The 15,911-nt window shown below is 40.3% G+C and overlaps 1 protein-coding gene across 1 annotated transcript; it reads left to right on the top strand.

Annotated features, from left to right (window-relative positions):
* The first annotated feature begins 7,367 nt into the window (after window positions 1–7,367).
* On the top strand, window positions 7,368–9,424 carry LOC124134552. Its single transcript, XM_046499444.2, has one exon. It carries the CDS (start codon window positions 7,481–7,483, stop codon window positions 9,332–9,334), a length of 1,854 nt encoding a protein of 617 aa, XP_046355400.1. The 5' UTR covers window positions 7,368–7,480; the 3' UTR covers window positions 9,335–9,424.
* Window positions 9,425–15,911: the final 6,487 nt, after the last annotated feature.

Raw genomic sequence — 15,911 nt, 5'->3', positions numbered from 1 at the left:
CATGGGGCCGTGGCGGTTCCCTGATCCATAGGGCTGTGGCGGTTCCTTGATCCATGGGGCTGTGGCGGTTCCTTGATCCATGGGGCTGTGGCGGTTCCTTGATCCATAGGGCTGTGGCGGTTCCTTGATCCATGGGGCTGTGGCGGTTCCTTGATCCATAGGGCTGTGACGGTTCCTTGAACCATAGGGCTGTGGCGGTTCCCTGATCCATAGGGCTGTGGCGGTTCCTTGATCCATGATTTGTGTTTGTGACGGGTGCCACAGGGGAAGCAGGATACGTTCACCTTATTGCGAACAACTGGTATCATCACTTTTTGTTAGTGATTCCTAAATACATGCTCATGATATAGCCGGAATCGTACAATCGAGAGATTTCTTATGAATATAGAAAGAGAATATAGAGAATCTTATTCAACCAGATAGACACTAGCATAAACATATATTCAATTTCGGTTTGGACATCTCATGATAAATGAAGTAAGAAAAATGCCCACTGAAAAATCGAAGTGGTTATGCCTATTATGTCAAACAGTTTAACTTTGTATGTTCTTATTATTGTGATCTAAGAAACATGTTTATACTAGAACGCTATAAGTATCCTGTACCTGCTTTTGTCTCTTCTCTCTTCAAAAGTTATTTTATTATAACTAGCTACATATTTTAAAAATACAATTTCTTTCAGAAACGAACTCTTAAACATTGATTTATCCTAAAGTGTAAAACTACTTTTGTGTAACGCCTATGTATATGTTGGAGACCTTAAACACAATAGATATCTTTGACATATCCCTCCTTTGTATATACGAATTGCCTTTCATCAGAACTGCTGGCACCGGAGGCGATACAGAAGATACCTGATAGCAGTTCCACCCAAGAACATGACTGATAGATTAATTGTAGAGATTTAACATCTATAGGTTAAATCTGTCTTAATCCCTTCACCTTTTGCCCCCAAATACCCCCCACCCCCCATATGGAAAACCTAGATTTAAATGTTGAGTAATGTTGAAATTACGAAAGCAGCATGTTCAACGACAGTCCGTCGGTCTTAAGAATTAGAATAATATTTTTATAATTTGAATAAGAATAATAACGCACTTTTTGAATTCACTATGACTGTTAAACAATAATGCCATTAAATTTCTTTGACAGAATCGATTGTACGTCCTGTTATATGTGTGTGTGTGTGTGTGGGTGTGGGTGGGGGTGGGGTGTGTGTGTGTGTGTGTGTGTTTGTGGGTGTGTGGGTGTGGGTGGGTGTGTGTGTTTAACTTATTCATATTCATGTACATGTTTTGAAATGAAGAAAAAGATAGGCGAAAATAATTCTTAAAGATCTGCCCCCCCCCCCCCCCCCCTCCCCCCACACACCCCACCCAACCCCAGACCCACCCCTTTCTGTTGAAGTGGGGCTTTGGATGTAGTGGAGCTCCAATATTCAATGTTTTCTAAGACTAAATGATTCTGATAATTAACTTGGCAGATGTTCTTATCTGAAAGCGGACGACTTACTGATAATTAATTCTAAATTTTAGTTTTCCCTCTGTTGAGCCTCAAATGAAATGCCTATTCCCACAAAGAGATTTGAAGTAAGACAGAGATTTCAAAGCGCAAATACTTAGTTCTCTTTCAGGAGAGACAACAGGCACCGACATTTTAAAGAAATCAATTTAAAAACGCCTGAAGCAACTGCCAGCGTATCTCAATTTGATCTGCCCATTATCTCCTAAATGTCCCATAAACTGACCATTCAGCCCTGGGGCCGGAGGCTGGACACCAGGCATTGTTTGACGAGGGTTCAATCATATTTAAAACATGGACACGTGCTGGTGCCACGCCCTAAAGTCTAGACGGTCACGTGGTTTAAAACAGCATCTTAAACTGGTTAGATGTCTAGTTGATAAGACATGAATGGCGTGTTGTTTTACCCCTTCACTTTGATTGATGGGGTAAATCGTCGATCACGAACATCAAGGCGTGGATAACGAGAGAGGTGTATTAATTGATAGATAGTTTATTTTGTCAGAAAGGCCACATGCCCATATGCCATTCTAACATATGCATGTCATATATATGCAAACAAAATGACAATTGGTCCTGGATATTGAGCATTCTTTGAGCGTTCAGAACTAAACTGGGCGGCAAAAGAAAGTATATGTCGAGTTTCATGATCGATAAAAAAATAACAAGAAGAGGTTTTGTGAATTATAATATAATCTAGGGAGGGGTAACACATGATTGATCAACCACAGTTTGAATGAAATTGTGCAATCACAGGTAATGTAAGCTCAAGGTAAACAATGGTGGGGTAAGAAATTTTTAAAAGTTGTCTGAAATGTCACCTAAAAATTGTCAGACACACTACAAGTTCATTGTCCACACAGTTGCCTTCAACAGCGTGTCTGATGACGTCGACTGGAATCCCTTTGCATATCGTCTCTCAGGGCCTGCTGCAATTCTTGTCTGTTGACGGGAGGCTGATGGCGTGCTCTAATCTGTCTGTGAAGATGTTCCCACAGATGTTCAATAGGATTCATATCGGGTGAGTGGGCAGGCCAGGGCAAAACGTCAACGTTCTGCTGGCTTAAAAAAAGTTCCGAGTCAGTCTTGCAGTATCTGGCGTTGTCGTGTTGAAACAATGGCCCCTGCTGTTGGTTTTGTAAGCACGGAAGCACAACTGGCTTCAACACTTGGTCTCTGTACTGTACAGCGTGTATAATCACCAAATCAGTCTTCTGATCTCCACAAATACCGCCCCACACCATGACACCTCCCCCACCGAATGGATGGACCTCTCGAATACACGCCGGAGCCAAACGTTCCCCTCTGCGTCGATAAACTCGTTCTCTGCCGTCATTTTGATGAATTTGTTGAATTTGTTGAATTCTTAAATGGAATTCTTAAACGGAATACACATTTAGTTTGTTCAATCTAAACACGTTACAGGGTCCAACCACATGAAATGATATCGTCTCACAGCATAAACACCACCTGAACACAACTTCCTCATAATCTAAACTCGTTTAGGAGTTATCATTGCGTATATTATTCCGTATTATCCTAATAATCTGAACAAGTTTAAATAAAGTTCATATCAATTGGAATTATGTCAAATATGTATAAAATGTATACTCTATATTGAAATAAGATGTGAAAATCAGATTCATAGGCATCATGCTCATAAATGTGTTGCTATTGTGACTCAAAGTATTTCTGTCATACCGTAAACGGAAACCGACACTGAATTCGCACCGTTGTCCGAAAATAGAAAAGATCGTTTGTGAAACGGTAACGGCTCTTGTCAATATCCAACACCAGTTACACATTGGTAATACACTGGTAAAGAGCTGTTACAGTTTCACAAACGATAGTTTCTATTTTTTTACTACAGCGCATTTTTTTCTGACGTAAATGAACTCAATGCTTAAACATATTTTCAATTCACGCGAAGCCAAACAGTCCGTTTGAAATTGTATAGACTAGATTTTGAAACAGATGAAGAGATTACTCAGTGAATCCGACGGGCCAAAAAATGCTCCAAATACTTCTTTTTCCTGCGCCAGATTAAAGAACAGTTGGGCAATGCAATACATTGAGATGCTAATTATATGCAACGAATTAATTGTGATAACATTTTTCAAATCTTTAACCACACGTGCACGGTTTTAGCAAACATCGGTGATCCCCGGATGAGATTAAATGTCTTATTGTATCAGCCTAGACAAACACCATAATCAGTGGAGGATTACGCAACACACTCTGTTTATGTCGTAATGCTGAGAGAGACATACACCATAAAGGATATGTCTGGAATTTGAGTTCTTCCTCTTCTTCATCATCATCATCATCAACATCATCATCATCATCGTCGTCGTCGTCGTCGTCGTCGTCGTCGTCGTCGTCATTGTCATCAATATTGCCATCATGCAACTATTTTCCAAATGGACTGTGCTTTTAGCAGAGATCATTTATGATTGTGGAAAGGGTTTGGTCGGTTTTATTTATATTATTGTTCGTGTACTGCCACGTGTCATAAACAGAAACAATGCTTGTATTATGTTTGTTGACATTTAACATAATATTGTCACGAAGCAACGCCACTGAAATCTATTCCATGTCTGGAGACTATTTCATGCCCAAAACAACCCGTGACACGTCACATCCAGTACAACTAAACAGCCTCTCACGTGACAATAAGTCATTGTGACCTGGCTTGTTATGGCTGTCACGTCCATCAATCAAATGTCACTTTCAGTTTGAACTGTTAAAGTTTAAACGTTCAACCTTTTCACCCCCTACCCTGCCTTAATGTGCAACGTCTTTGGTTTAAAACGATTTGAGAAATATGTGTCGAAAGGCAAAATGCGACCCTTGACTTCGTTGACGGCGCTGGCTGCTGATAAGACCTGAACAAAATGCACGAAGGATCAGCTGGCGTATCGGGTGATGGGTGAGTGAGTTGGTTTTAACGCAGTATTTCAGTTATAAGAGTGAGTGAGTTGGGTTTAACGCCGCTTTTAACAGTATTCCAGTTATATCACGGCGTGTCAGCTTAATGTGGGAGGAAAGCCCAAAGTGATGCAGGTCTCAGACATTTACCACTTCGGTGAAACCCACGAGCACGGGTATGGTGCTGACAAACCTAGAAACATAATCGGGGAGAACCGGGATTCGAACCCCAAATCATAGGTTTCTGGCGTGCCCAAGGGACGCAACTCTGCACAGCGAATCGCGGCGCCTTAGACGACTTGGCCACCCCTGCCCCCTCAGTTATAAGACGACGTATGAGCAAGGTGTGGCGGGAAAGACCAGACGTTTACATCGGATATAGTGCTGAGAGATAACCTAGAAACATAATCAGGGCGAATGTAGGATTCGAACTCACGATCGTACGTGTGTGACACGCCTTATGGACGCAAGCTTGCACAGCGAGGTGATATGAAATGGGGTTTCACGTCGCGTCCAAGATTATTGCACTTATACAGCGACGTGCATGCACGTGTGTGTGTGGCTGCTTGGACTAGTCCGGACTGATGCCGATTTACAGTGGTAGCCCACTGAGATACCATGCCGCAGTTTAACATGAATACCCCACTCAGTAGACTCCGAGCCGACCAGTCCTTGTTTTAGCCCCTTAATGCCGATCGCCAGACAGGGTAACAACAAGTAAAATCTTTTATCATCTCTTGGTATGACGAAGTCGGGAATCGAACCCCGGACCTTCCGCTCTCCGGGCGGACGCTCTACCACTAGACCAAGGAGAAATTCCAACCACACAATCATGACAAGAATGCCAATTGGTTTTGAAAAGAATTTACAATAGATGAATAAATCACACAAATAAACTTTGCACAAAAAGTTTACACTTGAAAATTGGATTTACCAAAACATTACAAACGTTATCAAAACTTTACTAGGCTGAAAGCAGTTGCCGAAACAAGGCACACTTATATATATATATATATATATATATATATATATATATATATATATATATATATATATATATATATATGTTCTGTACTGTCCGTTAATAAACATAATTTTCTTTTATTTCTCCGCTTGAGAATGGTGTCATACAGATGTTGAAACATTTCATTTGATGTGTTAAGCAGGGAAAACGCCACGTGATTTGACTTTGTACATGAAAACAGGTTATTGTGAAAAAACGTCTTATGCATATATGAGAAATAAATATGTCTACAATTGGAAACAAAATATGTTTCTGACGTTAAGGGTGTAAAGGACAACGACCTGCATGAGAAATTACTCTCACAGTTTGTCAAACACACGCATTTACACCGATGTTGAGGGCTTCTGTGCGATGTCACTTCATCGCGTAAAACAACACTGCTTACAAGCGGCCCCTCGATGCATCATCCGGATAGAACAGCGACGCTGGGTATATAAGAAAGATAAGCATATATATATGAAACCACATTAAATTGTTGCATTGTTTATTTTTATGTACATGGATATATCGAAATGCAATAAACGTAAGTTCATTCGCAAAAAACCCTTATCATTACTCTATTGATATGTATAAGTCTTATCAATAACATTTTATTTGAAATAACTTTTTTTTCTGTGTTAATTGATATTCATGCGGAACGTAGTTCAATTTTCTTAATTTGTCTTGCATTTGGTGGATTAACAGCATTGTATTAATACAAAAACGATATATGTCACTCCCCTGTACACAAGACAGGCGAAGATACTGAGCGAACGTTGCTTTAAGACGTGGTCGCACCTGAAGAAGACCAACTCATGGTTAATAGGTTGAGCAATGACAGGGTCCAATGAGACAAGATGGCATTCCCATAATAGTATTCATGATTGGAAGACAGACCAACAAGCCCTCACTTTCTGTTCCGAAGTGTGCCTTATGGATAAAATTGATGCCATGTACAATGTCGTTCTTCTAGTTATCATGTATATAAACATTATATATATATAGTTTTATCATAAGTTTATATATAGAGAGCGTCAAAACCCTTTCCATATTCATACGAAATTTCTGCCCATAACCGAGTCGATTCCGACTTTATCATGAGCACATGTTTATGAATCGCTATTAAATCACTTTCAAACAATCCCAGTACAGCATACTTTAAAGAATAAGATTAAGATATATTCATCAGTTTTGATAACCCTTGTTAACACCGTGTCCCACTGGTGGCCACGAACACTAGGCTGTTCTGATAACGAACATGCTTATATGTATGTCACAAAAGAATGCCGATGTACAACATTATCAGGTTCCAAATCGCATAACATGCTTATCTTACAAAAAGAAATAATGAAATCGCTTGACAATGTTTAAGCTTAAGTTCGGAAGGTTGCATGTATACTCCTTTCTGTTGTTTATCAAAGGAGTAATCTCAACGAACGTTCCTGTTCAGTTGACACAAATCTGAATTTATGTAGAATTTAGATGATTATTACAAATGTCCGTTTGATTAACTGTTACTGTTGGTAACTCAGCATAACATATGAGATTAATCAGTAGTCAAGGTCATATAATTATATACAATGGTCACTAACAAGCATAGCCTTATTGAGGTAAGCTTAATATCTGTTCATTGCCAGGGGCATTCATACTCTAGGCAAGGCGCCTCGGGTTAATGTTGAAGTGGCGATCTGGGCTATTCTAATTAATATGCGAGGTTTCACAGCCCAACTTAAAACACAGGATCTCCCATGGCCACTTCTCTACAATACCTATAAAATACCACTCCTAAAACAAATACCTTCCTGTTAGAAGTCGTGATATTAAAGAGCAGCGATTGGGAGTTTAACAGTCTCCCTGTGCTAGCTACGTCACATTGATTTTGTCGTCTGCACACTCTCTCACAAGGCAGCCGACAGCCGCTGGGAGCAGACGATATTTGTCAACGCTGAGTCTGCCTTATTTGGAAACCAGTCCGACCGGTCGGCTCATGGTAGGACCTAAATAGCATAGTAAGTCGCTAGCGCTTCGATGATACGCATTGCTTCACACCGATCTCGGGGACACTCGCGGCTCGGACATGTAGACAACATGGCTGCCACCAGTGACACACCTTCAACCGTGTCCCCAGAATGGGAGACGGATTCAGTGACTTTGAAGGAGTTTTCGTCCAAGAAATCCTTCCCTACATACGCCAAGGTGGTGAAGGGCTCCTATATGAATATAGGATCGTCGAAATTTTCGCTACAGCGTCAACACCAGGATGTTTTCATTCACTCAATCAAAATGGGGGTGAAGGTGCTAGCTCATTGTGTACGTCGGATAGACACTACCCAGACTAGAAGAGGCTTCCCGTGTACCCGACTACAGACACTAGACCAGAGATTGGCTATCCCTGTGTCGTACCAAGGATGGTTTGAACTACTTTCCGAGGATGGGAAATCTGCTAAGCCTTATACCAGTGTACCAGAACTGGCCAAGATATTTCCGGAGAGGTGTTTGGTACGAGAGAATGTAAAAGCCTATTTGGCAAGCTCGGAGGGGAAACATACGTTTGATAAAACCCGTATTGTGCCAGCAGGGGAGCAGCTGACGTTGTGTGGGGAGGTGTCGCTCCCGTCCCCGGCTCATAACAAACGTGTGAAGCTGCTCAAATGTACGGACTCAAAAGGTGAGAGCTTATATCTCAGTTTCGATCAAAAGGGAATATTCACCCCGATCGCTGGGCCGGATGAGTTTACCGGCGTGTTTACAATTCGGGATATCATACGGAGATTTCGTCTACCATTGACTGTCAAACTTATTCAGGGGGTGAAACCAAAAGTTGATTCCTCACGTTTCACAGGATTAATACGTCTGGATTGGGTGTATACCGACGAAACAGCTTTCGTCTGTCCTTTGGAAAAGACACATGTACGTATGTTACCAGTGCCTACAGACATAAACCTCATGATATCCAAGGCCAAAAATCAATCGGATATCAAGGATACAGAAGCATTTAGGACTTTGTTGACAAAATGTAACCGCATGGTGTCTAACTACAACAATACTATCCATCTTATCGTGTCACTTCCGGATTCGGTAGTGAAGAACAAAAACCGTTCCAGTTCAAATGTTTTCTCCGTTCCTCAACGATTTGACAACAGTGAAACTAGGTCAAGTTTGAAGAGATCCAAGAGCAAAGAGGATATGTTAATGGACGAAATTGACGATCTTTATCAGTTTGTCAGGGATGGTGGACCAGCACCCAAAGCCAAATTTACTTATGATTCAGACGAGGAAAGTTATTGGGAGGAGCCAGCTTATGAACCTATTGATCAGTTCCGCGCAAGGCTTATGGCTCTAGAAGCTGGCAAACCTTTCACCCACCATGAGAAATACAAACCAACAGATCCAAGCAAACTTCATCTTGACAACGACCCCGATGTTGCTGCAAGTGGGGGACCTATATATGGCCAGCTTACAAATGGGGGCTCGGACAGTTCTTCCACCCCGTCAGCTCCCCCTCCTTTACCCCCAAGGCCTTTGTCCGCCGCTGTTGAGGGGTTCGAAGTGGATCAGATGAAAGGATCTCCCCCTCCCTTACCCCCAAGACAATATGTGAGATCTAACTCTGTATCCGCCATACCTTCAGCTTCTTCTGCTGGTGGTGGATCTCAAGCAAGAAGTGGTAGCAGTGCAGAGAAGAGCAAAAAGCAATCCAAAATGAAGAAATCACCTTCTAAAGACTCGAAGGACTCCAACAGCAGTAGCAGTGGTGGTCACAGGAAAAGTCTTGGGAGGGACTTCCGTGATTCAGACATCAGTTCACGAACAAGAGGCTCTTCTGGAGAGCAAGGACACACTAAGAATATGAGAAAACGCATGCAAACGTTGTATCTGTAATCGCAAACCAGATAGTGGGACAGTTCTGAAAGTGGTATATGAGATAAAAGTGATCTCATGATCCATTTTAATTATGATTATTGAGGGGATGGTGGGTTTGGGGGGCGGGGGGGGGGGGGGGGGGGGGGGGGGGGGGGTGTATCGCAGGCTACGGGTTGTCTTGGCGATTATATTATAGAATAAATATGAATAGGACCATAATAAGGGCACAAAACAATTTTATGTTATAAATGCTCATAATTAATGACACAATTAGCCCTGGCAAATCATTATGTTGTAAATCAATTTGACCTTCTCGCTTGTGAGGATTAGGACATGAAAAATCAATGGCATTCATAACTTATGGGTATGTTTATTAATGCATGACAAATGAGCAATAACATGACAAGACTATTAAATATCCACTGTTATAACCACCGTCTAATATCGTCATGTTTATTGCTTTACAAAATATGTGAAAACCACAATACTGGATATACAGCAACATCTGTGATGGCTCAATAGACAGCTATGAATACCTAAGAGCATCCATGCAATTATGTGCACGAAAGTTTTAAGGGGAACTGTAGGGAAAGACACGGACAGAGAAGAAATCCCGTGATGCCACCAGCAATGGATAGAAAATTGCAATAGGCGGGCGTGAGCCTTCTTTCTGTGATATGTGTAGAATGACGAATGTTTGTGTGTGATTTCGTCTTCCATGGGTCATATCATGGCCAGTGTTGTCTGCGTCTGATAAGAAGAGCTGTAGCTCACCTGGTTATTTATATATTCACATAAAGGTCCATGCACAGTCACTCGATTGTCGGGTAGGACTGTCGAACCGAACTGAAAGTGTTTTAAGCTGACGAGCGGTGTTGAGCATTGTTGCCTGGATATAAATCAGTTTTTATTGCATGTGTTATCCCTACCCAGCACTGGATTGAACGTTCATGGGCTTGTGTTTTGAGAATGTCATGGCATTGTTTTTTGTTTTTCGTTAGAGTCATATTTATGCAACGAAAAATTGAGATAAAAGAAATATTATCAAACATGTGAGTATGTTTTGTATTTAAACATTTATGTACTGTAAACGTATATTTTGTTAATAAAACACAGCTGATTTAAAAGCGGCAAAATGTAACCTACTGCTTACTTGGTATATTTGAAGTTTGAAATTACTATTATAAACTACAGGGTACCTTAGGCCTCTCTGATAATGTGTCTACGTCTGTCAGCAACATCCACAAACTAGGGGCTTAACAAATGTGGAAAACGTGTAAATATTAACGTCAAATCCAAAAAATAATCAGTCTCGATTATGTGCCAAAAAAGACATTCCATTGGGCGTAAAAGGCAAGATAGTGGTGAGGATTATATGAATGGATAATTAAAAATCAGAAATGACACCAGGTGTTCGCGAAAAGCATTACAACCGATATCAAAGTAAAACACAACCTTAAGATTTTTATTCTTGAATGGTCTGCTGTCCTATATATATCATTGCTTAAACAACATAAACACATGTTATCTTGAAGTCTTCCTATCTCAACTTTCTTTCTCACGCGTAGTACAGATGAGTCACACAAATGTGATTGTCATGTATAGCACTAGAGGGCAAGTGCTTCCACATAATTGCAATATATTCCCAATGACCCACCCTCGTCACGGGGGCGTTAAGAACCTAGGTATGGATATTCAAGTCTACTGTATACCATTGCCGTCCACAGAAGGTCTCACCGAATTACATGAAGCAGTTTTTAAGGATGTGGTCTCCGAAATATTTGAACAAAGCGTCAGAGAAGGTTTGCCACAAACGTGCCTTGAATTCATTCTGAGAGGTGTGAGCAGTTCTAACAACGATAAATGTCAAACGGACAATACAGAAGTTGTGAAGGGTCACCCCGTCCTCTCTATATCAATAAAATACACACAGTATGCTTCAGAAATAACCAGATATGCTTCGTTGAGGAAGAAAAACAACAAACGGAACCTTGTACAAACGTGTTTTTATCGTCCAAGGAATGAATAATGCAAGATGACTTTACAATAGTAAATGTTGCCTTTTGACAACGTAAGCCTGATTTCATATTCTAAGTTTCATAAGTCAAAGTTTGCCATCATAAATCGCTTACGAATTGACATCATTGTGTCTTGTGTAGTGTTGTGGACTTTTGGCAATTTGAGGATACGGCTACTGACTTCTGAAAAAGAACATTGTAGATCTAAATGTCATGTTTTGTCGCTGGTTGGTTTTAGAACTGACACAACGACCCGTATTGTCGTTACTGTGATATCAGACAAACAACACTGACAGCAACCCTAACCCTTTTTTCTGGAAGTGTTTGAGAACATGACGAAACGATTTGATATCCAGCAAAATGAAACAAAACAATCAGCCTTGTTTGGGGGAGAATGATACTTGATACATAACACTCGTGTTCTTTTCACACGTACAAAATGAATGTAGGAAGGACGACGACAGTTGTATTAAAGCAATTCTTGCAGCGAAGGTTAATAGGGAGGTTTACATTGTGGTCGACAGTTGTCGGTTGATTAATCAATACAACGTTAATACAATATACGATCGCTAATCCTTTAGGTTTATGTTATGTAAATGCAACATAACCACCATTAACCTCACGTTATATTTAGTGTATACGCCATGGCTCACTAACACCAATGATATGGTTGAGTAATTCTGCTAAGGAGATTTAATTACTAATGTCTGTGATTAGTTTGACAAGTGCTTGCTGAAACATGTCCAAACAAGTGTAATCCTTTTTATTCTGTCCTTGCTCGAGTATGATTGGATAAGTCTGAGGCAGGTTACTTACATTAAAACCTTTGTTTCCCTGGCTAGTCGGACTGCTCATGAACATTTAAACGCACAATGTTCTCAGGTTTCAACGCGTACATTCTTGGTCGCCATGGTAACTCATAATATTTTTATTGATAGTTTAGCGCCATGTACTTCAGAAATAAGGAGTGGTTGACGGGATACGGTTGTGAATGTTTAGGGATGAAGGAAGGCCCATCATGGAAATAGATTTTGTTTAAGAAATGCTTAATTGCTTTGCTCTAAATGTAACGTCTGATATGGATTCAAATGACTGCAATTAATTCCCGTTTGGGACAATGGTGTCTGTTGCGTTAATGATGAGAGTAAGCAATAAAATGACAAGTCGAACAAAACATGTCCTGGCTATTCCCTGGCCTCAAAAAGAGAATATACAGATGTCCCATTTTAGTTCAAGGAATAAGCAGGACAGTTTGTCTTCGACTGTACTTTACATAATGTATAATTCCGAAATGACTACAAGGCAAAGAGACCCGTGAAGATTCCGGGGTAGAATAGGTCTTCAGCAACCCATGCTTGCTGTAAAAAGTGACTATGCTTGTCGTAAAAGGCGACTAACAGAATCGGGTGGTCAGGCTCGCTGACTTTGTTGATGCATGTCATCGATCCCAATTGCGTGGATCGATGCTCATGATGTCAGTCACTGGATTGTCTGATCCAGACTCGATTATATACAGACCGCTGTCATATAGCTGGAATATTGCTGAGTGCGGCGTTAAACAACAAACAAACAAACAAGGCGAATATATTTGAACTCTGGATATACTATTTGTAATGTAATTTACAATAAAATTTAATGAAATTTAGCTGAAATAATTTATATATTTATAAAACATTTCGTGAGCAACTACTTAATCTGATGTAAGTATAACTTATACAGAGGGGAAGAGAATAATAATATACTAAGTTCGTACCGTTCTGCACTAAATACACCCGAATTAGCAGTCAAACACGAATTTAGGTCTAGGAAATAAAAACAATTTCGGGACCACTATTAACGAACATTTTGTTCCCTCAAGGTTTTTAATTCACGAATAATCGGACAGTGCTCGGCAAGAGCTATAACAAGAGGACAGCTCCCCACGGGATGACAATAAAGAAGTCCAGTTTTAGTAAGTACAAACCGAGTGTAGAAAGAATAGCATAATATTTGTCGTCGTGGATGTTGTGTCAGACTTATTGAATTAATTAATCGTCGACATTTAACATCAAGCGTGTCTAGTAACCATTCTAACATTACATAACGTCGACGCGTCAGTGTTAACCTCCACATACCATAGACACGTAGCCCTTCCTCTATAATCTAACTCGGGGGTCTATAAACATAAACTGCCGGAAACAAAGTAGAAACTTGACAATAGGGTTTGACCAAAAAACCCAAACGTTATCAAAACGTTACTAGGCTGACCGGTTATATCCATTGATATTATAATGTAATATCGCCTATAATACCTGTAACAAATACATCGCCATCGAATAACCATTTCTTGTTTATTTTTTCAGTTTTAGCACCATCAAAATGGTGTATACTTTCTTTTGTCCAACAAACAACGACATCGCATTGTTCAGTGACGTGGAACAATTCACACTCTTACTCATTTAATCAATAGCTCTTAAGCTGTTTCCTATTAAGTAAGTGAGTTGGGTTTCACGCCGCTTTTAACAGAATTCCAGCTATATCACGGCGTGTCAGCTTAATGTGGGAGGAAAGTCCGAAGTGATGCAGGTCTCTGACGTTTACCACTTCGGTGAACCCACGAGCACGGGTATGGTGCTGACAAACCTAGAAACATAATAGGGGCGACAATCATAGGTTTCTGGCGTGCCCAAGGAACGCAATTCTGCACAGCGAATCGCGGCGCCCTAGACGGCTGGGCCACCCGTGCCCCCTCCTATTAGGTTCACGTGAAAACAGTGGCAACGAAGGACGCGAATACAGGCCCCACAAGACAACGTACGCATGAAGTACTTCACATTTAGCTACACGTGAACACGTAAATATGTACTGTGGTTATGCTTTCACTACATAATACCGTACTGATAAAGAGTTAAATATTTAACTACACTTGGACCCACTACTGGAGTCATGTACCAACTTCACCTAAGCACTGTTTCATCCAATCCACACGGGGGCACGGGTGGCCCAGTCGTCTAAGGCGCCGCGATTCGCTGTGCAGAATCGCGTCCTTTCGGTACGCCAGACACCTATGATTGTGGGTTCGAATCCCGGTTCGCCCCGATCATGTTTCTAGGTTTGTCAGCACCATACCCATGCTCGTGGGTTTCACCGAAGTGGTAAACGTCTGAGACCTGCATCACTTCGGGCTTTCCTCACACATTAAGCTGACACGCCGTGATAAAACTGGAATACTGTTAAAAACGGCGTTAAACCCAACCCACTCACTCCACACGCGAAAACTAAAACACCATATCTGTAAACATGTTGGATGTGGTGTGGTTCCATGTCGTCTAGAGATACCAGACATGTTTAGTAATAATGTTTTTGTTATTATTCATAAACACATGCTCATGATATACTCGGAATAGTACAATATATACTGCTTTCAGCAGAGATTTCTTCTGAATATGGAAAGGGTTTTGTCAAGTTTATTTTAATAGACCATCGTTGCGTCTGGCCCTTATGCAAAGGCTTATGTGGCCACTGAAACGTTACATAATGTACTGTTCCTCAGAGGGTCACTGCGTTTATCACATTAACATAAATATATAATAATATAAGTTTACTGTGTACTTCATTTGTACCTGAAATGAATAAAATTCTCTCACCAGTTCGAGCAAAACATTCACGAAATACTCAAAACATAGTAAACTATAGTTGCATGAAATACTCAAAACATAGTAAACTATAGTTGCATGAAATACTCAAAACATAGTCATCTATGGTTGCATGATTTGACAATATTCATCAAATAGTTTTGAAATTTATTTGAGTTAGTTATTGTTGGAATGAAGTTCAAACATTTCAATCTTATACATGGAACAGGAAATTTATCATGACAAATTGATATCGATGTTATAGTTTTCTAAGACTACAAAAACAAGAATTCTATTCAGGTTCATGCAAGATGTTCATAGCAACGAGCTATATAATATACATTAAGCAAAACATAATACATGTAACATTTAATGTTTCTTTATCTTTGAGGTAGTATCGAGTGCAAATATACTTTGCAGGTTTACGACTTAAAAAAGCCAGCAAATATTTTTCATTTATCTTACAACCATATCATCCTATATTGCTTTACCGTTTCACTTACCTATATTAACTTATATAGGAGGAAGACCTCATCTCGCCAAGTATAATGGAACGTGGAAAGTAATTTACAGTTTAAGAGGCAATTTTCAATAGCGCCAGATCACCCATGTTTCGAACCTGCCCAATAACAAACAACAGGTGAATGTTCACTTAGGTTTATTTTGGCAAGCTTAAATAAAAGTTAGCCGTAGCTGCGCACCTGCCAGGTTGTCATGGAAACGAGGGGGTCTAAGGTAAACAAATGTTGCTGAGTGTTGTTTCTTTAAAAAATTGTTTGAAATGTAAATACTTGCGAGTCGACAGAATATCTAGCAAGGGGCGGTTCTGTATGGGTAAATTCGTCTGTAAACATCACCTGTTTGTGTGTTGCGTGGCGGCAACAAGGGGAAATTACAGGTAAAATACCGTAGACTATCCAAAATATATTGGAAATAAAAGCAACCATGTTGTAATTGAATACG

The sequence above is a fragment of the Haliotis rufescens genome, unplaced genomic scaffold (assembly GCF_023055435.1).
Source record: "Haliotis rufescens isolate VD_foot unplaced genomic scaffold, xgHalRufe1.0.p SCAF_2, whole genome shotgun sequence".
NCBI lineage: Eukaryota > Metazoa > Mollusca > Gastropoda > Lepetellida > Haliotidae > Haliotis > Haliotis rufescens.
Note: the sequence above shows the minus strand (reverse complement) of the source record. Positions and strands in the feature narration are given on the sequence as shown.